Source organism: Stegastes partitus, unplaced genomic scaffold, assembly GCF_000690725.1.
Source record: "Stegastes partitus isolate 25-593 unplaced genomic scaffold, Stegastes_partitus-1.0.2 Scaffold1, whole genome shotgun sequence".
NCBI classification, from domain to species: Eukaryota; Metazoa; Chordata; class Actinopteri; family Pomacentridae; genus Stegastes; species Stegastes partitus.
The window spans coordinates 193,514-219,457 of NW_007577732.1; the positions used below are offsets into that span (position 1 = coordinate 193,514).

A 25,944-nucleotide genomic window follows, 5' to 3' on the forward strand; every position below is an offset into this window, starting at 1 on the left:
TGTTTTCCGCTGACGTTTCTTTTTGTGTCCCTCACCTTCTCATTTACTTGCTTAATTCCTGCCTTCTTTTCTTATCTCCTTGAATCCTTACTGCTGTCTCTTTGCTGCTGCTCCTCTTCTTTTCTCTTACTCAACAACTGTCTTCTGGTCTCTCAATCGCTCAATTTCTCCAATTGTTATCTACTTCCCTTCCTCTTTCTGTCCGTATTCCCTTTATAAATAACATCTACACAATGTTGTCTTTGACATTTCCTCTTTTTTTTTTCTTTTTTGTGTCCCCTTCCATTGACATGTTCATCAATTTGCTCTCACTCCATCTCTCATGTCCACTCTCCCATTCTGTCTTTCTGACTTGCTGTTGCTTTTGTCTCTTTCTGTTGGTCTTTTTTTTCCCATTCTCCACTCCTCTATCTGTCCCTCAGATCCAGAACAGAGCGTGCAGGAGCTTGTGTATGACCTGCGTTCTCAGTGTGATGCAATCCGAGTCACCAAGACGGTCCGGCCTTATCGCATGGTTATATGTCCCGTCAACGAAAACAACGCTGCTCTCATGGTCAGCGATGGCAGAGTCATGCTGTGGGAGCTCAAAGCCTACACCGGCAGGGCTGCTGCCAATCCTAGGTACACACACACACACACACACACACACACACACACACACACACACACACAGAAACCCAAATGCTTCTGCAAAGTAATATTACAGTTTTGCAGGTGGTGTCTGATAGGGCAGGGGAATGTAATGGTTAAAAGTTTGACTACTTTGGCAGGTAACTTAAACTGACTTTAAACTGCATAATCCTCTGACCTAAATTTAGTCTTTTTAGTGATTGGCACAGGTGGGAGGTGCGGGGAGTTTGGCTATCGTTGATGAGCCCTGCTCTCCTTTGATGGAGCACTCCCTTGCTGCTGTCAAGAAGACAGTTTTGTATTTCTCTCTTAAGTCGGCTCCCTGTGTGAGACAGTGATTTCTGTGTGCCTGTGAACACACCAATTCCATGCAGGCGAGCAAGAGAAATCTAACACATTAAACAAAAGAGAAATGGCATGTTTATGCTTTTTGAATTTTTTTGCATAATCTTGTTTGAATTTATTTGCTTAAAGCTTCCGGCTGGTGGGCTTTCTATTTCAGAACTAATCAGCTGCTGAAAGTTTTCTTTCTCTAAATTGAGTGTCTAATTTTTGCTAAAAAGAGTTTCTACATTTGGATTGATTTACTGACATGAATTATAATTCTCTCAGTGAAATGGCTAAGCTAAGATCAGCTGAGACACTTCACTCTACTGCAGTTGCTCTATTAAAGGTCAAGTCCTGATTGTATCGAGTGAATAACAGTTTGCAATAGCCAGGAAAATCTTTTTTTATAAGAATTTTTTTATTTTTTTAGAACAGCATCAAATCAATACAAGGAGTCTGTACACACGTCTTTTTGAAATGCTGCTGCGGTTCAGTAGTTTATTAAAAAGCAGATCACATTCATCACATTCACAAGCAACATTCACTTTTCACTCCCCATTCACTTGGTTTCAAAAGCGGATGTGTGCCATGCTTGCAAAAGAATTTTTGAGTGAAATTCTCTTTCCCCCCTCTGTGTCAGTTCGGGTCTGTCGCCACTCTACTCTCCCGTGTCGTTTTGTGGAGCTCCGCTGGGCCCAAACCAGAAAAGGATTCAGGATCTCTCTCTCAACAGCATGATTGGTACGATCACCACCACAGCACAGCTTGGCGTTTTATACATATTACCACGCTGACACAGCTTGACGTTCCAAAGGCAAAAATGTCATATGTATCACCCCTTGTTGCAGCACAAGCTTTTTTAGTTTCTCTATAGAAGGATGACTTATATCTTTTATTGTACCTCTGTGAGTTGTGTGGGCCTCAGGGCACCCCGTCAGTTTCTGCTTTAATGTGTGACTGCTGGTTTCTCCTCTGCACACTACACAGGCCAGTGTTATTCCCCAGCCTGAGCAGCTCAGCACAAAGAGTCCCATGGGTGCTTGGCCCTTCCTCTCTTTCACATTTTCTTACTTTTTTGTGTTATGTTTTTGCTTATGATGTATCTCCCTGCCTCTCTCTCTCTCTCTCCACCCACTCTCTGTCTCTCTACCCTCTGTTGATTTTAGAAGAGAACTACCTATCAAAAGATGAGTGTGGTATAAAATAGTAATGAGAGGATTTTTTTTTCCCCTTTGGTCTTTTTTCTTTTTTCTTCCCGCAATAGGCAGACTTGTTGCGGTAGACCTTGGGGAGATGGAACCATGGTAGTTATGCTGGTATAAAAGGGGACGATTTTGCTGTCTCTCCCCTCACTTGCAGACACACACATAATGAGCAGTAGCCTGGAGCAGTAGCTGTGTCTGACAGGTGCTGACTAAAGCTCTGTTTACGAGGAAATGTCAGTGGCACACAGGTTACCAAAATTATGCTAAAAAAAGGTAGCCCTTTGTTAAACTCAGATGCCGATTTACCAATACAAGAACAGCATAGGACTCCGATTGGCAAACTTAGCAGTGCTATAAGTAAGAGCTGCCACCTAGAAAACCCAAATTTGCCTTCAATGCATATTTTAATTACTCCATGTAGCTGTTCATTTTTATGTATGAATTGGTTTATTTGGATTTATATCATCATTTCATTTCATTTTATGATATCTCCAAGCTGCAATGACACCCCTTTAGAAAGATACTACATTTCTATGTAAACAAGGACATATTAAGGCATCAAATGAACACCAAATGGATTTTTCAATCAGTATCAGCAGAAACTTCAAGGTTTGTTGCGTCCTCAGAGAATGTCCTGTAGCTCTGTAGCAGATACACACGAGGAGATGATTGCCATTTAAAAATGTATATGAGGGTGTTAAAATATTAAAAGAACTGGGTTGAAAAGTGGTGTTAAATTTTATGAATGCCTGGTATTTGGAATTAGCAATGTAGATTTTAACTGGATGCAGAATACAGATACTCCTGTGTAAAACAAGGTTATGTGACTTAATTGCCTCAACTTACCACTTAAATGCTTGATATAATTAAAAAGCCTAACTTGATAACTTAGGCCACAGTTTAATGAACAAAGTTAGTTCTTTTCTGCTGCCTGCCTTCGGCTGTAGTCAGATTGTACGAGTTTTTCCACTTCAGCCGAAGAACAACTTTGGATTAGATCGGTGAGACCAAATTGAGTGCTAATGAGTTTTATAACAAGTAGTAGGTGTCTAGAAAGAAAAAGAGCGATAACTGTAAACTTCTCTCAATGTCGATAAAGATAAGGTTTGTTTCAGCAGCTTTTGACTTCTGCCTTCTTAAAAGTGCTGATGACACGGTGCTGCAGTACTCACTTCAGGATGATTCACACCTGCACAAAATTAGGACAGCGTCTCTGTCTCATGCTGTTCATTTGTAGATGCTGCTGTTTCTTTGTTGCAAACATCTATACAGACGGTTGCGTCAGCGCAATCATCTGAAACTTGTTCACATCTTCCTTCTCGAATATTTACAGAGTGAAACTGCAGTATCCACAGATATACAAAATAGTAAAGGACACAGTACAGAACGTTACAGTGAAGCATTAATGTAAAGTCACAATGCAGGCCATATTATTTTTATAACAACTTATTCAACTGGCAGGCATATCATCTCAATTAAATCAGCTCGACTAAACTTTAATGTGTGGTTATTTCCTCACAAGGACCTCTTTTTGCTCGGAGTACATCTTGATACTCATAGATATGTAGTTATGGTTCGTACTTCGTTTTTGTTGGGCTGCTGTCTAATCAGAGCAACTCTACTTTCCAGGATGGGGCCTTAAAGAGAGAAGAGCTTAAATGGATCATTTCAGATAGAGGGTTAAAAGAGATGCAGCAGCACTATACAGTATAAGGCACATTAACATATTAAAATAGAACCGCAAAATGCAAATAAACCTGTAAATCTGCATAATGTGGGGTCTTTGAAAAAATAGAAACTCTACCTGTTATGGACAGTTTTTATGCACTAATAGCACTGCAAGTCATATATTTACTATGTTTCATTTTATAATTCTTCCAATAATAAAATAGCAACTGAAAGTAGGTTTTGGTAATGTCTATGTTAATCCTTTTTGTGCTGTGCTTTTACCTCTAGGTCAGACCTTGATAGCTGGAGAGACTCCTCCTCAATCGTCTAATCAGCAAGAGGTACAGTTGAAGTTCCTGCTGACCGGACTGCTGTCTGGTCTGCCGCTGCCACCATTTGCCATCCGCATGTGTCCACCACTTACCACCAAAAACATCAACCACTACCAACCGCTTCTGGCTGCAGGTAGGTGATAATGCACTACTGACACCCATGCGAACACAAACTCAACTACAGAACTCCTGTTTTATATTAAAACCAGAGACATGAGCGCTGCAGATCCTAGAAAAGAACTATTATCAATGACCGCTTCGTCACACAGCAAAATTACTTCTTCTCAACGTAAGTAATTGCTTCATGAATGATATGTGCAGCTAACTCACAACAATAGTGACAAAACATAAAGGGATCGTAAATACAACCTGTATCTCATATTGTCAAGCTAAATGAAAGGTAGAGCCAGCGATTCTACTCTGTTGTACTTCAGGGAATTTAAAAAGCCATAAACGTATCCACACTGGAAAATAGCTTCACCTTTTTGACCAGTGTGGGAAAAGTTTTCATACTTCTGCTCCACATTTGGTTTCTCACTTTCAGATTCTCACTCAGCATTTTCATCATTTGTATTTTATGTTTTATGTTTGTTGTTGTTGTTATTTGTTGGTTGTAGTTCGTAGTAAATGTTTTGTGCGTGTACAGTTGTTCCTTGTGTTTTCTATAGCTTACTTTCAGTCACTTTACGTATTGGATCTTGATAGTTACCTAAGCTCAAATTTAATTCCATGGTAAAAGTGGAATTGTGACAAAACACTTTTGACTGATCACCAAGCGTGAACAGTTTATTAGAGTTATTGTGCTGACTCGGAGGTTATATTGGCGGACGAATAATTTAAAGGTTGGTTTTGATCATTTTAATTCATGCAACAATTTTCTTTATGGTGGAGATAAGTCTACCTTGTTTCCCCTTACAGCTGTGTTTTCTCCACCTAACTCTTCTCACTTTGGACCACGTCCTTTACATTCACGGACAACTGAGAAAATAGTAAAATATGCAGATGATACAACCGTTATAGGCCCTATTTTAAGCACTAATGAAACCCAAAACTACACTGATGTGGCCAGAACTGTCTTTTGGTGAGTGAACAATGACCTCCTGCCTATTACAAGCAACACCCAAGAAGTCATTTCTGGCTTCTGCTGTATGCTGAATCCCAAAGTATTTATACACACGAACAGACCATGTCACCAACAGAGACTCTTTCACATTGTTGGGACTATGCAATAACTTGATGTGAAAAACTAGCAGCGGACACATTATTGGTAAAGCTCAACAATGACTTTACTTCTCTGGCAGCCATTATCACATCTGTTAAAGTATGGTATCGAAGCATACACAGTCAAGCACGGAAAACAGTGCTGCAAATTGTCAAAAGGCATCCAAAGCACCATCTCATTTAAAATCCTCTGTCGAAAGGACATGCAAGTGAATCGAGCACTTCAGAATCTGAATGTCAGCATCACCTACACTAGCTTTTAATTTCAAGTCTGTCTTTAACTGTTGTTTCTGAGTTGCAAAGTGTTCTTATTCTCGCTTACAGCTTTGTTGAACCGTCTTGACACAAGAAACTCTCTTTTAGCTAAACAAAATACTACGACTGCTCAGATGAAATGTACACGTGAGTATGTCTGAATATACAAATCTTTGCTGTGGGTTTGAGTCAGAAAGTGAGTAAGTAACAGTCCATCAAGTCTGACTGTGCGATCTCAGCAAATGATGCAAAAAGCATAGACTTAATCTGAAGTATCAGCCTCTGTTATTACTCCCCCGAGACAGCTTCTAGGCAAGAGAGAGAGAGAAAGGGAGAGAGCAAGAGAGCGCAAAAGTTACATTTATTAGTTTTAGATCAGCATAGCAATTTTCTTTACAAGTTTTTTTTTTTCTGCTCACCCCAGTAATGATGCATAAAATTATGAAAGTCTCAACATGAATGGCAAATTCAGAACAAGATTGTCTGTAGCTGTATGTGTGTGACGTCTGTGTCTGCACACACACTCATACTTGTGCACCAAATTCCATTTAAGGCCTGGGCATACTGCTCTCCCCAAAGCAGCAAACCTTCAGTTTAGTTGTCAAGCTGAAAAATAGGCTACACTCAGTCCCCTGACATAGCACACATAAATTAATCATACCTCAAAGATACATTGCCTCCTTCAGACCCACAGACAAGCAGATGAATAATAACACCTTCAAACTACACAGCTAACAAACCGTTTTTTTGCTGTGTCCCTTTGCCTCTGATATATACATCACGTACACAACGCTGGGACACGGAGATCTCTTAAGTTCACTGCACATTATTACTTAATGAAAGAAATAGTTGTACAAGACCTGAAGGTACAGCCACTGCTGGTCTTCATCTGTTATTAGCATTTATGTCTCAGGTGCGTGGTTGGAGGGGTTTTTTTGTTTGTTGGTTTGGGTTTTTTGTTATTCTGAGAGCTCATGTTTCATTTGCTACGGTTAAATGCATCTGGGCCCTCTCCTACTCAAAAAGATTCTCAATCAGTGTTTCATACGATGCTTGTACATCACACTTGAGCATGACCTTGTGCATACCACTGCTCTGATTGTTTGTAGGTCTTGTCATTTGTGTCCAGAGACGTTTTGGTCTGTGCTTGCTAATAACGTCCCTTGGAAATCAAAAAAATTAACTGAGACCTTCCAGACTAATTTGCATTCGCGCTTTTGTCTTGGGAGACCAAACTAGCATCTCTACCCAAAAACAACAACACCAGTGTGTCAAAGGGAGCCATTTCAAAAACATTTTTCAAACTCTTTTTTTCCCCCCCCAATCAGTATATGACTTGAGTGGGTGCCGTAGGAACCCATCATGCTGCAGATGGTGTGGGGTTGACTTGGCACAGCTGGTTCCCAGTGGCGCTCTGAATCTAAAACTAGAACAGGGCGATTAAGTTTTCTGTGCACATCATTTGGCAAGTCCCCATAGTCATCTTGCACAGTGGAGTAGTTAAACAGTCTCTAGCTGCATTATTGAAATGTGTCTTTTGTTCCACTTCCTGTGTATTGGCTTGTGAAAAGTACATTTGAAAGACTGGATAATTACGTTAGGAATTTAGATGGAAGACATTGTCTTTGTTGAAAGTTAGAGACAATGTCTAGGTAACTGAAAAGTTGAAGTTGGTTTACTTTAAATTTAATCTTTAGGGTAGTATAAGTAGCTTTTTGTCAATTTGTTTTTATTAGAGAGTATTGCATACATAGTGCTAATAGGATAGAATTTAAAGTGTTGAAACCTGGTACTTGGCCTCACTGTCATTCTACATAAATAAATGCTTTTCTGGTTTACAGTTGTAATTGTCACTCCTTTCGTGATAACACCGAGGTTGGTCCTGTGACAGGTGTTCTGGCAGGTGTTGGCATATGTCACCTCTCCTGTTTACAGAGAGCCAGAGAATACACCTGATCACTAAATCCAGAGTGATCCATGCATGAGTGCTTGGCAGATACAGCTCAGTTCCTTGGCCTCTGTTCCAGTCTGCATTAGGTTTCTCCCTAATGTGTGTCTGAGTGATGCAACACCAGTGAGAAAAACTGCTAAAGCAGAATTTTTACACCTTCCACTTGCAAATAAAGCAAGAGATGAGCCTTCTGCTGATGGTGTGAAAGCACTAGGGATTGAAATTACCACCTACAGTTTCATTAGTTAGACAAAAGCAGGGTTTCCCGTGTCTGTTTTCTCTATTTCTGTCTCTCACTTTCCTCTCTGACAGTCTTTCTTGTTTCAATCCTCTAAGAAAAGGTTGCAGACGTGTAGCCAGCCAGCTACCCCGAATCACTGCTGTCTGGTGTCCTGTTTTAAACGCTGTAATCTGTAGGAGGCCTGACAGCTCCATTACAGATAGGTACGAAGCCCAAAGCCTTCCCTTTCAGCGACATGTACACAAACATTAGCAGACTAGCACTAATTCCTAACCATCTGATGGTGGCATGCCTAATTTATTTATCTGTGCTTGCCCGGCAGTTACTCTTTGCTGCATTGTTTGGATTAGAAAAAGAAACTACATTGAGATCCCAGTGAAGTATTAACACAGCCAAATATCAATTCACCAGTTGAAAAATGTAGGAAATAAACACCTATGTACTCATAGAACGCAGCTGCTGAGGCATGCGCCTCAAAAAGCAAAACAATTATCAGATTAATAGATTTTCATTCTAAGCTCCAGTGGTCTGTCACAAGGAAGAGCAGTTTGGTTTGCCGTCCACAAAAGAGTCTTTTCAAAGGCTCCAGTTTACAATGCACATTATCATCTGCCTCCTCACACTTATTTGTTGAATTGGGTTCAACAGAGGATAGTCCAGATCTATCTTTGACTGCATTTGGTGTTTGGATTGGTATCAAAGTGAATTGCAATTCATCACATGATGTTGCAAAAAGAATCCTGTCGTCAAGAGTAGGACTTAAAAGAAATTATTTCACTAGTCATTTAATTAAGGAAGTGAGATTGGAAATCTGTTGAAATGGAATATTTAGACATTTACGCATGTTTTGTTCATCTGTCTCTTCATTTAAGCGCTTCAATTTGAAACACAATAATGAATACTAAGATGAAGTGCCAAGCCTCAGCTTTATTAAGAGTAGGTTTATCACAGTGTTGACAGTATTGTGTATGAGATGTAACACTTTTAACACACAGTTCCCAAAATTTAGAGATTTCAGTGTAACTGGATAGATAAACTTGATGTTACACATTATCATATTAATTACTTTGTGACTGCCTGAAATCTTCAAGCCACAGATTTCCTGATTATGTTGCTGATGTTTTTATTATTTCTCCAATAGATGTAATCTTTAGCCTCATTGTCATCTTGTTAACTTGTACGGTCACCTTTTTTTTCTCATATTGACGGACAACTCAACCTTAATCAGTATGGCAACCATTAACTCTCAATCACCTCATTGTCATGTGTGGGCTATTTTGTGCATGAATCTAAAATGACTCTGAAGTATCCAATTACTTTCTTGCTCAGAACTCGGGGTGGTCCTAAAAGGGCTATTACTCATACACAGTTAATTTGTTATTGACATAAACCTATTCAGATTAAATCATTTTAATGTAGTATCCATCATTTTATTTGAACTGAACATGCTGAAGCACAGAACCTGATCCGTCTGTTGCAGATTTTATACTGGTCTAGTATTACTGAGCGATAGGTGTGCAACAACTTCAATAAGTTATTGAACTTCAGCTTTTATTTTACACTGTTCAGCCATGACATTAGATTCATCTGCCTTATATTCTGTAGTTCCCCTCATGCATCTGAACGAGCAGCAGATCCTTTCCATCCTGTTTGTTGTAGGGTGGGGCATCCATCAATGATTGTTTGATAGGACATTTAATTGGATTTCGGTTATTTTTTCAGTCATTACTTTCAGCTCTCGTGTTTCTTGAGCCGTTCCTCAGCACTTTCTGCAGCGTGGCAGGGTGTATTATCTGGCTGGGGGAGGCTGCTGCCATTTACAAGTGCTGTTGCTGTGAAGATTTATGCTTGGTATGCAACAATGTTTAAGTGGGTGGGTGCTTTGCATCAAACTAACATCCACACAGTTGCTAGAACCCAAGGTTTCTTCAGATGGACATTCCATTGTAATAGGATGGTCAGTGGAAGTTCACTTGTCTGTTTTCTTGACAAGAGTTAGACACAAAGACTGGTACACCCCCGTGTCTGTATGGTAAATATGTGGCTACAGCTAGTCACTAGTTAGCTTAACTTGGCTTAAATGGTAAATGGTCTACACTTATATAGCATCTTTTTACCTAAGTGGTACTCAAAGCGGTTTACAATGATTCCTCATTCATCCATTTGCACACACAGCCATGCACCAGTGGCGACAGAGCTGCCATGCAAGGTGCCTGCCTGCCATCAGAGGTAACTTGGGGTTCAGTGTCTTGCCTAAGGACACTTTGGCATGCGGAGGGAGAGACTGCTGATCGAACTGCAACCTTGCGATCAGGGGACAACCCGCTTTATCACCTGAGCAACTGCTGCCCCTGCTGGGACTTAGAGGGTGGGACTTGGCAGAATAGCTGGCCTGGGCACATTTGCTCACTAATAAACTTCTTGGCCAGGTGCAGTAACTTCTGTCAGAGTTGTATTTACAGTGACTTTACCAGGCAACCAGTCAAAACAAAAAAAAAAAGTTCAATGTAAAACCCCAGGTTAAACAGCAATATTATATTTTTGCAACAACATTTGGTACAGATTTAACAGACAAGATGCATGGTTTTATTTTTTAGCCTTAGTGGTGAGCAGTTTTTGTTACCTTTGGACACAACTTACTGGTTTTCTTGATTATATTAAACACATGTTGGCTGTGGAGAAGATACTTATTAGGGCCCACTGCAGCCAGATCATTCCTTTCTGGAGGGACTGGACATGTTAGTCCAGTTTCATCACGCTCTGGATAATTATTTTTATGTGCTGCTGCACCTGCCAGTGCTCATTGCAAAAATAGAAAGAAATCTCCCAAACCTTGTTTAACACTTTCTAACCCTCATAAAAATGGACTTTTAATTTGCTTCCACACCTGCTGCAATACTGTGCTCCTAAAATGAGTAATTATTTTAATTGCTATGTCTTTCAGCTTCCTTGCTTAGGTTATAACCTTAATTGTTGCGCTTTCTACAACTGCTTCTTTTTACCACTAATGTAGAACATGGCAGTGGCATTTTATACAACCATGAAAAACTCCTCTAATTATCTAAATGGAAATTTCCTTATAATAAATTGGATGTCACCTTTTTGTGGTTCAAAGCTAAAGGTGCAAATAAGGAAGTTTATTACATATTTGTCGAAACACTTGAATTAGATTTCGGTCCAAATTATGCCATTTCACATTAAATGTTAAGCTCATTAAGCAAAAAACTCTAATGTCCTGAAGTAGAAGACAAAAAACCTTTTTAAGTCTCCAGAAGATGCAAAATCATAATGATTCTCCAGTCAGGTGTCTTAGTATGAAGTTGTTTTGACTCAGAATTTCAACCAGGACATTGCTAATATATATATATAAAACTATGCTCAAATATGCTTAAAAAGTACATTTTAATGGAAGCTTTTTCATAGTTTGAAACTTTTGCTGCATACGTAAACATTTGTTACAGTATAAATAAATGTGGAAAAAAAACATCACCTTGTCAAACCTGTTTCTGAACGTGTCAAATGTCAGCTGCAGTATTTAATCAGGTGGAGTTTGGGGATGGTTGGAGCTGTTGTACTGTTTCCAGCAGCAAATGAAACTGTGCAATGTTCTCAGGCTGTGAGTTGAATGACACGGGGTTTGATGTGTCTCCTCTATCCACACCTACTGCAGCGACAAGGAACACACAGGGGTGTCACACTGACACATCATTTCTCTGATCTTGCTGGAGGCTAGATGTTGCTAAGATGAATAACTGTATGGGTTGTGACCTCTGCCTGTGTCAGTCTGTCTCATATTGCTTATGCACTGCTCTTTGTCTCTGTCTCTTCCTCTCAGGCACCAGCAATGGGTCTGTATTGGTCTATAACCTGACCAGTGGTCTTCTCCACAAGGAGCTCAGTGTTCACTCTTGTGAAGTCAGGTAAGATTTTTGTTCCTCTGTAGTTAATTATGTACAAGACAAGTTTTTTTTTGTTTTTTTTTTCAGGTCAGCAGTTTACTCCCCTCAAATGAACAAGTATGTGCACTTTTTAGATGGAATATCTGTAAAACTACACATTACATAACCCCCAGCGGCCAGTCATTCAGCTTGAGTTGGATTGATTTTCTGTTGATTGTTTTTCAGGCTCATTAGAGTTTGCAGAGGCAATTAGCAATCACTTAATTAGTGTGCCATGTCAGCTCTTGTGTGTCAAAGAGAAATAATTCACTATCTACATTATGGGGTTGTTTATTGAGGATTTTGTCAGATCAGAGACCTTCAGATGTGTATGGTAATTTTGCCTCAAAGAAATGAAATAGACAGGCGCCCTGGTAGCTCAACTGGATAAGACAGCGATCCATGTACAGGAGCTACGGTCCCCAATGTAGCAGCTGCAATTCGAGTCCAGCCAGCGGCTCATTTGCTGCATGTCCTTCCCCACTCTTCTCCTCACGTTTCCCTGACTCTCTTCACTGTCCTATGAAATAAAGACGAAAAGAAAAAAAAAAACCCAAAACTAATTGTAAAAACTAAATAAATAAATGAAATAGACAGCCACAAAAGCAAAATGGACAGAATCCAAATAGCCATTGAGATAGTAGTTAAAGATATAAGATATAAAAAGTTTGCATACCATAGACATCACTGTACAACGTATGGATGCAAATTTTATACCATATTATTAAACAATAGTTGACAGTCTTATCAATTAATAAATTAATCAATAGCATGAATGGAGTACAGTGGATATTGTTCCATATGCTGATATAGATATTTTAAACAATGGGTATGTGACATCAGCCACAAAAGTGGCCTGGGTACATGTGCCATTGGGTTTTATGAATTCTCTCCAAGTAAACTTCAGCTCATAATGAATAGATGAGCTCAAACTGGAAGACATTTAGCATCACAGAAGTCTTTGTTATGGTGGCCTCTTAATAGCTAAACCTCCACAAAGCTCTCTGCTTGCCAACACAGAATCATCTGTAGTCCAGTTGACCACCTCCTTGTGTCACTACAGTACTAAAAAGAAGCAATCTGCAGTGAGAGGCTCCACCTGGTGACTCAACCAGGTACTACAGCTAATGTACAATACATTGTCTGTCATGCATGTCCTTCGTCTTCTACCTTATAGGTTAATATATTTTGAATCGGTTACTTTATTAACAGCAATTACTGATTATTCATTAACATCCCTGGTACAAAGCAAATTAGATCAAATCACCTTTTTTGACATCAGTCTGAATCTCCAGATGATTGCAGCATTCCTATTATACATCAGTGAAATCAAATCAAATCAAATTTTATTTATATAGCACTTTTCATGCACCACAGCAACACAAACAACAACAAACAAACAACATAGCATTTAAAATCAAACAACTGCAACTGATAATGCCCAATAAGATCTGGTTACCAATATTGTAAAGAAAGTGGCACAAAAAGCCAGGTAGTCTAGCCAGATTGTATTTAAAAATATTGCACACTCTTAATAAGCTGATGAAAGTGCTGCAGAGCCATCTTTGTTACGTTTTTTTCCAACAAGTAAGTGAATGTTGAATTTGTCTCCTCATGTGTGGACACTGAATGAAGGAACTGATATGTGCTTGAAAAACATGAGTAGCTTTGCCCATGAAAATCAGTCCAACACAGAAGCTGATAAATGGCATTACAAGGGTTTGATTTCACTCTGGGTGTTTGTGTATATATTTATATTGGACAGAAAAAGATGGAATGTTACATCAGTAATATTACATATCTCCCTGAAGTTGCTGACGGAACACTTGGAAACAGTAAGTGTTGCATTAACAGTAATAAGTATGCTTTATGCTGCCTCACTAGAAGACCTAAGCAGAACATAGTCATAATTATTATTATGAGTAGCACTTGTGTTTTTGCAGCTAAAATCAGAATGTCAGCTGGGAAAAAGGTCAATTGATTGATTACCTATTTTTCAGCGCAAAAATCGAGCCAGAATGTTCGGGCTTCTTGTGTAATGTTCCCTTAACCTCTGAACACCACACCATTCCCTCAGGTCTGAGTAGCTAATTAATTAGGCTGTCAATCACACATCAAAGGGTCCTTTCAGGGAAGAGCAGTATTCTACAACAGGAAACCTTTTCCTTCTGCTCATAACCAAGCATTTTAATCAGGAAAATAAAGATTTAAAACAGGAGTAACAAGAAACTATTGAACAGTTGTGATGGCATTTCACAACCGACACTTCTTAAGATGAGCTCTTTAGTGAGGCAGCTTGAACTTATACATTTCTATTTAATACTAAATAAAGAAGTTCTTTTTAATAGTCGTCACTTTTGTGATGTATGAATACTTCAATGTCACAACCTTTTGTGTGAAAGCTCCATAGTTAGCTATGCTATTAATTTTTAAGTATTTGTTTCAATTGTTGTCCTTGGTGTCCGCTAGCAACAACGACTGTAATCGTGAGTCGAATATCTTTGTGCTCTGGGATCATAAAAAGAATTTTTTTAGAAATGTTAGCACAGCAATGACTTTGAAATCCAGGGGGAACAAAAGAGTACATTCTCTGCAGTCTTACTTAGCTGTATGAATGCTCAGAAAAGACATTGAAATGCTAGTTTGTTTATCCGGATTTTGTCTACTTTATTCTAGTTTTCAGATATTTGTGTTGCTTGCACATTAGTTGAACTGCTGTTGGTCTCACTCGACGTGACATATCACGCTGCATATTTGTACAAGAGCACCATTCATTCCTGTAAAATTTATACCAATTTGAGATATTTATTTGTCTGTGTTGTCAGAATGTCTTCGGAGCTCTGCAGTTTCAAGGTGGAAATGCTCAGCCATATCGGCTTATTTTGCTAGTTATATGCCATCGAACAGAAGTTCATTTTCACCAGAGGGGCCTTTAACTTACTAATATCCTTCAAAGCACAAGCCTAACTCACCAAAAAGACTGCAAAGATGCCCCAGAACTGTTTTATGTACAATTTCCAAACAGAGATACGCAGGTGCCTCCATGACTACTTTGAACTGCCAGTGAGAGCTGTCTATCATGGTGACGTCTTTTCATAGCACCAGAGAAGTCATCAAAATCTCATCACAAAAGTGAATCCACATCAACATGACAACACAACACACTGGGGCGCCGTCATGCCTTCTATCTACTGCAGCCTTTGGGCCGTGCTGAAAAAGGATACAGTCAGGATGCCACACTGCTATCTGAGTGTCCCAAAATGCAACAGCCAAAACATCAACAAAGAGCAGGCTGTGCTTCGTTAGTTAGTATTCTCTAATGAGCAGCAAAACTATTTTACCAAGATTAATTAAGCACAAGATTGAATCAATTAATGCTGTTAAGAGATTGATTGGGAGCAAACACCATCCTTTCAAGCAGAGCTGGGCTTTCTTTAATGAGAGAAGTTGGAGTCCACGAATGCAGAACTTCAACCAACTTTAATGAGCTGCAAAATGCAAGCAGAAGTTCCTTGAAATGCCTGTGCGTGTATTTAAGTGAGGGATTAAGCCATGTGTTCTTTTTCTGCCTGGTTACTGGTGTGGTGTGAGTTTTCTCGACAGCCGTGACATTCAGCGCTCATCTCTATATCCGCTTGTCATCTCTCTCAGCCCCTCTATATCTTGTGCTCCCAGACTGCCTACACTGTATAACCCATGCCAGCACTTACACACTTTAGTTGCTGAGTATTGCACAGTGCTTTGGCACATTTGATCCCCTCATGTATTTAAATGACCATATCATCACAAACTCCACCAGACAGTCAAATCAAAGCAGTGCTGTCAGATTTGAGTTTTGTCTTGAAAACAGCTCCATTAAATGTTCCCTCTTCTGGTATAAACACATGTAGACCATTGCTGTCCCCCCAGTGCTGTGACGTACAAAATTAAGTTTAACGTTGTGTGTTTTCAGAGGTGGGGAGAGCGGAGGTGCTTTATGGAAATGAGCCCAGCAGCCCTTGCCCCAGAACAGCCATGCCAAAGGAAGCCAGGCTGCTTAGCATCTCATTTACATTTAGTGGGGAAATCGACTAATTAATCATGTGGCTATTTACCATCTCATTATCGTGGAGTTTGTGCTCCCTCAGCTGGGCCAGCTTCTCCAAAATATTCATACCTCACACATTTTGGCTTGATTTTTCTTTGAATATTTTTTAACACGTTCCTAATGGATTTTATAGAAGTTGTAGGTGTACCATTTACCTTACTGCTTGCTAGGATGAAGTGGATAAATATTTGACCGCTATGCTGCATGCATTAGCTAACAGTATTATTTATTAAAATTAGAATCGATCGTGTGTGTGTTTATTCCACAGGGGGATTGAATGGGTGAGCCTTACCAGTTTCCTGTCTTTTGCCACCTCTGCTCCCAACAACATGGGCCTGGTGCGAAATGAACTGCAGCACGTTGACCTTCCTACTGGTGAGAGACTCGCACACAGACACACGTATTATCACCTGTACCTGAGACTACCAGCCAGAACTTTTATATTGCCCTTTGTTCTGTTTTGGGTTCCTGCACTCTTAACGGTAAAGAAAATAGACACTTCAGTCTCCTTCACTCTCTGACTTTACCCTTTTATCTGTCTTTCTTTGTCTATATAGTCCTCTAAGAGACTCTTCTTATGTTGGAGTACCACCGAGGGCTGTCTAGCCCTGAAAGCGAGATCTATGACTTTCTTTCCTTTCCATAGAATTACTGCACCAGCAGAGACCATTGTGCATTTCCACCTTCAGGGGGTGGAAATATATAGTGCTACATTTTCCTATGTCAAAGGGAGCTGGATATTTAAGTAACCTGACAGTGAAGTAACAAATGATCAGGAAAGTATGATTAAAGGTTTCAGTGGGGAAATAATATATTTTATGTTCTTGTACAGTATTAGCATTCAAACATATGAAATGTTCAATATGGTTAAGTAATGATAAATCTTAATATCTTCTTTAATCTGTTTTATTTTAGTCACACGCATCAACTTCTCAAGTTTTAACCTAAGTGCTTTTGGCTTGAGAAAATTTGCACAGCCACAATAAAAAAATATAGTCAGTTTAGTGATTCGATCACAGAGCCTTTATCCCCCTTTTAGGACAATGGCAATGGCGAGTCGCTTTAAAACTCTCTTTTAAGCCCCAGTGTTATCAAAGTTAACAGTCCACAGCATTACATTTGGTTACAATGCCACACACGATCCAACACACAGACACTTTCTGTTTCTTCTTACGAGTTCAAATGAGTTCAAGTGACTGAGATCCCAGAACTGCTCTTGACTGCAAATGTAGATGCTGTTAGTGCAGACGGGGTGTATGGACCTTACCGGCTCACAGCTCGGATGCATTTATATGTATGTGTGCAGTTTGGAATGCTGTATTTTGGGAAATACATTTCATTTTGCTGTCTTACCATGAAAAGGATCAATGTTAATTTAATCTGTGGGTTCAATAGTGAGATATAATAACTCTTAGGCGTGCTTAGTCTAGCCTAGCAGCATGATGATGAAGGGAAGCAAGGGAGAACAGCTCACGAAGCGCTGTCAAAACCAAAAAAATCCACGTTTTAACAGCCCCCAAGATTTTCATTTCATTTACGAGGTACAACGTTAATTACAGAGAAATCAAAAAAGAGGTAGTATGATTAAATAAGCACGTAATGAGGAGGCTTTTTACAGAGAGATTTTTTATTTTTTTTTCAGGGTGATTGTGCCCAAATATTTAAGGTGCATTTTTTTGTGGTCTATTTTACATGATAAAATGTTTAGTGTTAAATGTTTAAATTATATTATTAATTATTATTAATAATTATATTATTTATTATATTATGCAGATTTTATATTGCTGCTTTACCTGATCATTCTGGACCAGATTCACTAAGACTGCAGACATATATGTAAAATTTGTGGGGGATTTTTTATTTCCTTTTTTTTACAAAGTGAGAATATTTTTTGTGAAAAAAGTCATCAAATGGAACAGCACAAAAGCATTTTCTGGGCTTAAAAATGTTGAACTTCAGGTTTAAAACTAATCCACTAACCCAGGCACTTTGTGGCCTTTACAGCTGTAGCATTTTCTGATTACATTTGAGACTCTAGGATAGAAAATTATCTTCCTCGCTTGCCTTACTCAATTGTAGTGATGCCTGGCTACGGCGGCAATGCAGCGTTTCTGAATGTATTCGTTCTTCATCTATAAATGTATAATTTTGTACACTGCAGTCACTGAGGGGGGAAGTTTGTGCTGAGATATGTTAGTGAACTGAATTTGCATGGCCTCACATACAGTATAAATATTTATTGTGTTTACAGATGATAATTACACATTATTTATACATGCGCGGCTGTGGCTGCAGCTCAGCACTTGAGTATGTCTCTCTAATAATCATCCACTTTTAGCAAAAACATTGAGGTTCTAATGTTGCCACATTAGCGAGAAAAAGAAATTGTACCCTTTGGTGTTTTTAATTGCTGTACAGTATTTGTAGCACCATGGACTGTGGTTAGGACCTTGATTTGATTACAAGCTGTAGGCTGATGATCTGCAGAGCTACATAACATAATTGATGCTCTGTAATCAGTACATGTGACCCCTCCTGCTGTGTGTGAGTAAAGAAACCAAAGAGAAATGGTGAACAGCATTTCATTCGCCTCTTGTACACCACAGGTCTCCAAAGTTTTCCCTCCACCATATGATTAGCGTTTTGTCCCCTCTGGTACCCACCAACTGCCATCTCAACACAACTGTGTAGGTCACCCCCACTCCTCCAAACCACCACAGGCAGCTCTATCACTTGTACATTTTAAACAGACCACCTTCCTTTGTGTCCTTCCCAAAAACAGATCAGCACTTCTTTAGGCAAATTTACGATACACCTGAAGGGCATACCTGTTTTGTTTAAGAAGCCACCTTGATGCTCTGCATAATGTTGACTCTTGTGGGTGAAAACTTGTAAAGGAAAATCAGCGATTAGAGCAAGTAGTGAGAGTAAGTTGTCGGCAGTTTTTACTGCCCACTGCGACGAAACCAGGACGCTATAGCACTAAAGTGAAATGAGAGGAATTAGTCTTTTCACAGGTCTAAGGAAAGATACCTTCAACTTTTTTCCATCATCACCTTCTCTCCCTCACACTCTAACTTTCTCTCTCTCTCTCTCTCTCTGTTTTGTTTTCTAGGCAGATGCTTTGCATTCAGAGGCGAGCGAGGAAATGATGAGCCACCCATTGAGATGATTAAAGTGTCTCATCTCAAGTAAGTTGCCAGCGCTTCCCAGTACCAACAAAACTAAATAACACCACCACCATGCAGTTGTTAATGTTTTTACTTAAGATGCACACACTTAAACAAAGACAATATATTTGTATATATAGCATTTATACCAACATTTACACCTCGCCTACCTGGAGCCACCTCAGCAATGGTTCTCTCAGCCTTCCATAAACACCTAATTTGGTAATTTTTAAGGTTGGAGTGTGCTTAATGTGTTGTCATACCCAGATAAAATGTAGTGGAAATGAGTGAAAAGAGCTTAAAAGCTTAGATTAGTTTATTATTTATTGTCCCCAAAAACCCTCATGTGTTCATGCTATGCAGTGTTTTGGACCTTCTCTGTTTTGTTGAAATGGTTATCATTGCTGCATCTTTTTAATGGAACTGTGGTTTTCAAGTAAACAAAAGAGCATGAATTCACAGTCATCACACATTTTTTGACAAGCGAAAATATAAAGAAGGTCATTGGATGGCAGCTGTCTGTTGTTTACTCGGTGGTTCTCAGTGCATTTGACAGTAAATTCTGCTTTCCTTTCAAGGGCACCTTGTGTATGCATTAAGAAAAAGGTTAGGTAGATAATGCATTATGCTGGAAGGTGACATCTCAGAGTATTCTGTCTGCATTAGGTGAATACGAACACTTGTGGTTGACCCGTATCGCTAATGGCAACAAGCCTTCTCTAGGAAAAAAAGTAGGCTGCTCCGTGGGCAGTGAATACACAGAATAATACACAAGCAATGGCCATGAAACTATTGTATATGATGATAAAAAGCTGCTTAACAAGGGAAGATAAGTGAGATACCGCTTACATAGCACTTGTAGTGACCATTTTGCACAAATGCTGTACAATTTTATTCTATAGTGCCCATAAATAGCATTTACCCTCATTGGAGGTTTCCCCTTTTCATTGCTTATTGAAACTAAAACAAGTAAAACAACAGACTATAAAAAAATACTACAAAAAAAAATCTATGAATAAACAGAATAAACAAACCAAGAAAAGATAATGCATACTGCTAACAGAAGCATCACACTCGGAAGCTGAAGGTGAAACAAGAAATCTTTTTAATTGTAACCTAAAAACTGACAATGGAGATAACATCAGTGCCATAGTCAATAAATTCCATAGCTGATGATCTTTAAATGTAATCAAACATGAATGTAATGAAGCATGACAATAAGGTGAATTGAAATCATGAGGTAAAATGAATGAATGTCTGAAGATAAAATAAACAAAATTTGAAATGTAGCTGGATGATCTTGTGAGCAATTCATGTACTTAAACATTAGCAAAGAATATCTTACAAAAATAAGTGCAGATAAATCTCAAATGAATATGAGATCATTTTAAAAATCTCTTCTGAATTGCAAGTAATTCATACGGTATGGTGTTATGTAGCACCTCAAACAATCACCAACTGCAAGATGATATAATCAAAAAAGAGACTGTCATCAAGAGTTAAATGAGAAGAAGATACTTTCAAAGAATAACTTCCCTCAATATACCAATAATCTACATGAACCTCTTGCATTCTTGTTCAGTAGGGTTTTTCAAATGTTATCTTTTATTTACAATGACTAGTAAATATTTTTGTAAAGCCATAACCAAATTGATAGTTATAAACTAAATGCTTTGAGGTTTAATTTCCTGAAACAAAACAAAAACAAACAAACAAAAAAATGTGGATATTGGATAATTTCCAAAATGACTAGGATCACCTGATTTGCAAAGCACTATAATTGGCAATTTTAGCTCAATGCAAGATAGCAGTTTGAATTATCCATCCATTATCTATACACCGCTTAGTCCTCACCCTGAGTCAGCTGGGATAGGCTCCAACCCCCCCACACAGTTTGAATTAATAAACTAAAAATATGAGTTTAGTCAGTCTGAACTGATCAGTACATGATATCTCAACCTTCCTTTTTACCAAACATAATTTATAATTTGGACAGCTATAACTCATTACAAATGAAAAGTTTAATATATTCGCGATGAAAAGCATTGTTGCTAATTTTTTGTGCTACAGCTTTTTACAATTAAGTTGTGATGGCTAGTGTTACCTAAAGTATAAAAACCTTTGGTAAATATTGCTGTGTAATTAGTCAAGCGGCCATTATTGCGTCTGAATTTAAGACTCTCGTCCCTCTAAACTCGGTGTAACACAGCTTAGTTTTAGTAGTTTAAAGCGGTCTATTATTCCATAAACGTCACTTGTTTCCACAGTGGCTGTGGTCAAACACAAGTTGTATCGTGCTGCTTTAAATGGCAGGTAGTTTTTGAAGATTAAGAAATAATGTAGGATATTCAGCTCAGGTGTTACACACCATATCATAAGTGCAAAGCAGGTGGGAAAAAATATCCAATTACTGGGCGGTGCATCACATCTCTTTTTATCTGTATTATCATTTTTTTTTGCTCTAACCAGGCGGCCACAGATCATTATCTTATAATTACCAGAGCCCAAGGGTTGTAGTTCTAAAGAGAAACGGTAACGTGCTTTCATACACTGAAGCGCAAGGAACAGTGCTGCAGTTTCTTTGCACTGTTGAATACTGCTTCGCTCCTCTATAGCAGCTGAAGGTTAGTTTTTTTTTTTTTTAGCCCTTGAGCTGTAGCTTAGTAGCTTTTTGAGAACAGGCATTTGTTACTTGGTTTGTTGGGTGTTTCCAGCCGACAGACTTAAGGTCACCAGTGTGAATAGCTGATCGATTGTGCTTGTCCGTGCTGCTCATTTATTTTTCACTGTAAACAGTGGTGTACCTAAGGGGTCTACATTATGGAGAGTTACATGCAAAACAGGGACCGTTGTAAAATATCAATCCTTGTTGCATTTAGATTCTGGTGGGGAAGAAAAAATCATTCATGGAACTAAAAACTTCTGAACACAAAAAAACTTTCTGACCAGATAAAAATGAATTTATTCTGTCACTGGTACATTGCTAACCAGGGGGCAGACCCCTTTTTGCATTCAGTGGCACAATAATCCATGTACTGGTGTGTTTTGAGACTGAATATGCATGTTTGTGTTCTCCTTCCTCAGACAATATCTGGTGGTCGTGTTCAGAGACAAACCCCTAGAGCTGTGGGACATCAGGACTGGGACTCTACTCCGAGAGATGGCTAAGAACTTCCCCACTGTTACTGCACTGGTACCAACAAATTTACATACTAACAAAAATGTATTCCTGTTGCAAACTGTCATTCTGATGTGCTAGGTTAACACACACACAGAGAAAACTATACAACAAATGCTGTAAAAACTGATATATATCAGAGATGACGTGACTCCTAACAGGGGTCAGATGTGCTTATTTAAAGGTCCCATGCGTGGAAAATCCATTTTTATTGTGTTTTGTAGTTGTGACAAAGGGAGTGTTAAGGGATATAAAGACATTTACTTCAGCAATTGTTCAAAAAACCTTTTTTGTCAGCATGCTGGGTGGCTGCTGTAGTAAACATTACCATTAGTTTTGAAGGGAGCTCTGTGGAAATTGTAAAGGTGAGTGACATTTAGAGATAATGGAAACTTTAAGACTAAGATTAGAAACCAATAAACAAGGACTGGATGGGATGATGTTGCCTTTCGTGCTTCAGTGCAGCTTAAACTCTGCAAGTGTTTACTTCTCTCCTGCTCTCTGTGCATATATACTACATTTTGATGCAGCAAATTAAAAAAAAAAATCTAATTTCCGTATTTTTGTTTCTGTAGTCAGACAATAGAATGAACCAGTGGTTTGAGCAGAAAATTGAAAGACACACTGTCAGGAAATGGGAGACTTTCACTAATTTGCTGAAAAAGGGCACAATATAGGGCCCTTAAATGTACAGTTAGATAGCTAATTATATTCAGTTTACACACTAGCTTTAAGAGAACACACTGTCATTGGTGTCGAAACACCCATTGTTGACTCTGTCCTGTAATGATAGTCTCTTACACTTTCTGACCCCTTGCCCACCTTGTGTTTGTATGGGCCATTTGAAAGATTAGTCCGGAAAATTTCCCCAAGCTCAGCAAAGAACAGTGGCTTCATTAGGCCAGAGAAATGCTCATAAAAGAAGAGTTATGCTGGACAAACTTTATAGTTGGGCTGTAAAATCCTCCACAGTGTGAATAAAAACGCCAGTAACGTTAATAATGCATGCTGGCCTCCACCAGGCCCATATTGCTGTCTCATTTCCATATTGATTACAACCTCGAGTCAACCACACTACAGCTACAGTGCTCTAAAACATAGATGTGAAGGCTGGAGGGGAGCTGTGCTGTGTGTCATAGATTCATTCATATGAGCATCTTCTGTACATGCAAATCATCTTCTGTCTTTCTGTGGCTGCTTTTTGCACTGAAATAGTTCTTTCTTAGCAAGTGTGTTTGTCGTTGAAACGGCAAGCCTGTGTGTGTGTGCGTGTGTGCGCGCGTGTGCGTGCGTGTGTGTGTGTGTGTGCGTGTGTGCGTGTGTGTGTGTGTGTGTTAACAGGAGTGGTCCCCGTCTCACAACCTGAAGAGTCTAAAAAAGAAGCAGATGGCAGCGAGGGAGGCCATGGCTCGTCAGACAGTGTCAGACGCAGAGCAGAGTAGCGTTGAATCCTCAGTCATCAGGTGAGTGTTATAAAGATTTAGAGTTCCGTCACTTTTGTCAGGATAGAGGTTATTAGAATTACACTTACAATTGAAATTCTTCAGCCTGTCAGTATGAGATTGCATGCATTTTTTAAGTCACGCATTACAAACTAAGACAAACAGGCAGAATTACTATATTAATTCTTCCGTTTTAAATTTAACAGTTAAAGGTGGAGTAAGCCATTCCTGACATAGTTTGCTGATATTTGAAGTCAGCAGCCAAACAAACATCATCCGTACTCCTTCAGAAGCCTCATCACCCACATTCATGGATGTGCATTGCCATGGCAACGACACCACCAACTCTGCTAGTTGAGAAAAGAGAAAGCTTCCAGGCGTATAGGCATGGATGTAGATGTCTCTTCATAGTAACTGAAGAAAAATAAATGTTATAATATAAAATGCCCTCAAATAAACAACATGTAAGCAAGACAGTATCCACAACTTTATTTTGCAGACGCCTTTATCCAAAGTGACGTACATCTGAGAGTAGATACAAGTAGTATCCAAAACACTAAGCTGTAAAAACTAGCGAGAGGTAGTTTTTAAATTGGTTTTACCGACCAGAAGAGCCATAGCTTAAAGATGCTATTGTTTCCCCGGTGGAGCTGTAGCCCCTGTTCTCGGTGACCTGCTGCTGTTGCTGCATGGAGGGCAAAGGATGGGAGTATAGGTCTGTGTCCATGAGCACAGAACAGAAGCCTGGTGGTGCCCACACCAGCTTCTAGCTCCATGTTTCCCGTCAAAAACAAGGACGAGAGGAGTAGCTGCTACTACCATCCATAAACCATCCATCCATCCATCCATCGATTGTCTATACACTGCTTAATTCTCACTAGGGTCGCGGGGGGCTGGAGCCTATCCTAGCTGACTCAGGGCAAAGGCAGGGGACACCCTGGACAGGTCGCCAGTCTATCACAGAGCTACACTAAGCACACTCACATTCACATTTACGGACAATTTCGAATCACCAATTAACCTCAACATGTTTTTGGACTGTGGGAGGAAGCCAGAGAACCTGGAGAGAACCCACGCTGCACGGGGAGAACATGCAAACTCCACGCAGAAAGCGCAAATGTCCATTGTTGCTTGTTGGATGGAAGAGTGTCACGTGGCTTTGTGCGAGTCACTTTGTGTTTTTTTTCACGATTCACACAGCTAGGTCTGTGGACAAACACTGTATCCTTAGTCCTCATTATTTTTATTTTAAATGGTAAATTTGATTGTATTTGATTGCAAAAGTCAACAACCTAGTGCTATAGTTTACTCATATATTATGTAACTCATGGAAAAACATATAAATTCTTCAGCCACACATTAGTCACTTGCTACCTAAGTAGAGTTCATGTTCATGTGTAACAGCCAACTTAATATGTGGATATAAATGTGTGTGTGTGGGTGTGTATGATATCCAAGATTCAACTTTTTTTTAATATTAGTTCAGCTTTACACAATCTTTCCTTGTATCCCCTGGCAACTGCCAAAACATCCCCTGGGACTACAGCTACCCCTGGGGTGGAAGCATTGCTCTAGTTGATCGTGGTAGTACCTTGCCACAGTCAGCAGCAGAATACCAAGATGCCCAGTCAAAATATTTCACACGAGAAAGAGTGAAAAAACAACTGACGTGTTTATCTGGGAGAATTATCTGTGTTGTCCCCCCCCCTACAGTCTCCTGCAAGATGCTGAGAGCAAGTCAGAGACCAGCCAGGCCATCTCAGCCCGGGAGCATTTTGTATTCACTGACACAGACGGCCAAGTCTACCATATCACCGTGGAGGGCAACACAGTCAAAGATGGTGCACGAATTCCCCCTGATGTGAGTCCAGAGAGTGCATGTCTTTTTCATGTCTCTTTTTTTTTTCAACTTCATGACATCCTATGCTACTTCAAGGTCATTTAAACTGATCCTTTCACATTCCTACCTGCTTAGTATTGCTCCCTTTCTATTCAGTTACTGTGTTAATCCTTTCTTTACACAAAGAATTAGATTGCTTTTTTCCCCGTTTCTTTCCACAAACATTAGCGCGTCTCTTGTCACTACTTCTCTGTCTTACTTTCTCCTTTCCTGTCTCTGTAAATGTTTGGATCTATTTGTTATCTGTTCTCGTCAAATCTGATCAATACTTTCTCTCAAGCATAGAACATACACTGGTCCTTCTACTGTACTTCACCTTTATATACCACATTCATCACTGTCTGGTCACTATTTGTGAAACCTGATAAGTGCAATCTTTTTATGTTCTTGCTCTGGCAT

At 39.3% G+C, this 25,944-nt stretch overlaps 1 protein-coding gene across 1 annotated transcript in view; it reads left to right on the top strand.

Annotated features, from left to right (window-relative positions):
• The window catches only part of wdr11 (WD repeat domain 11), an 81,568-nt gene that overhangs the window by 27,024 nt on the left and 28,600 nt on the right, over positions 1-25,944 (top strand). Inside the window, exons 8-16 of the mRNA XM_008297902.1 lie at positions 423-621; positions 1,598-1,698; positions 4,119-4,295; positions 11,666-11,750; positions 16,124-16,230; positions 18,971-19,046; positions 22,110-22,218; positions 23,545-23,666; positions 25,359-25,506. Coding sequence (XP_008296124.1) covers positions 423-621; positions 1,598-1,698; positions 4,119-4,295; positions 11,666-11,750; positions 16,124-16,230; positions 18,971-19,046; positions 22,110-22,218; positions 23,545-23,666; positions 25,359-25,506 — 1,124 coding nt within the window. The remainder of the gene's footprint in view (positions 1-422; positions 622-1,597; positions 1,699-4,118; positions 4,296-11,665; positions 11,751-16,123; positions 16,231-18,970; positions 19,047-22,109; positions 22,219-23,544; positions 23,667-25,358; positions 25,507-25,944) is intronic.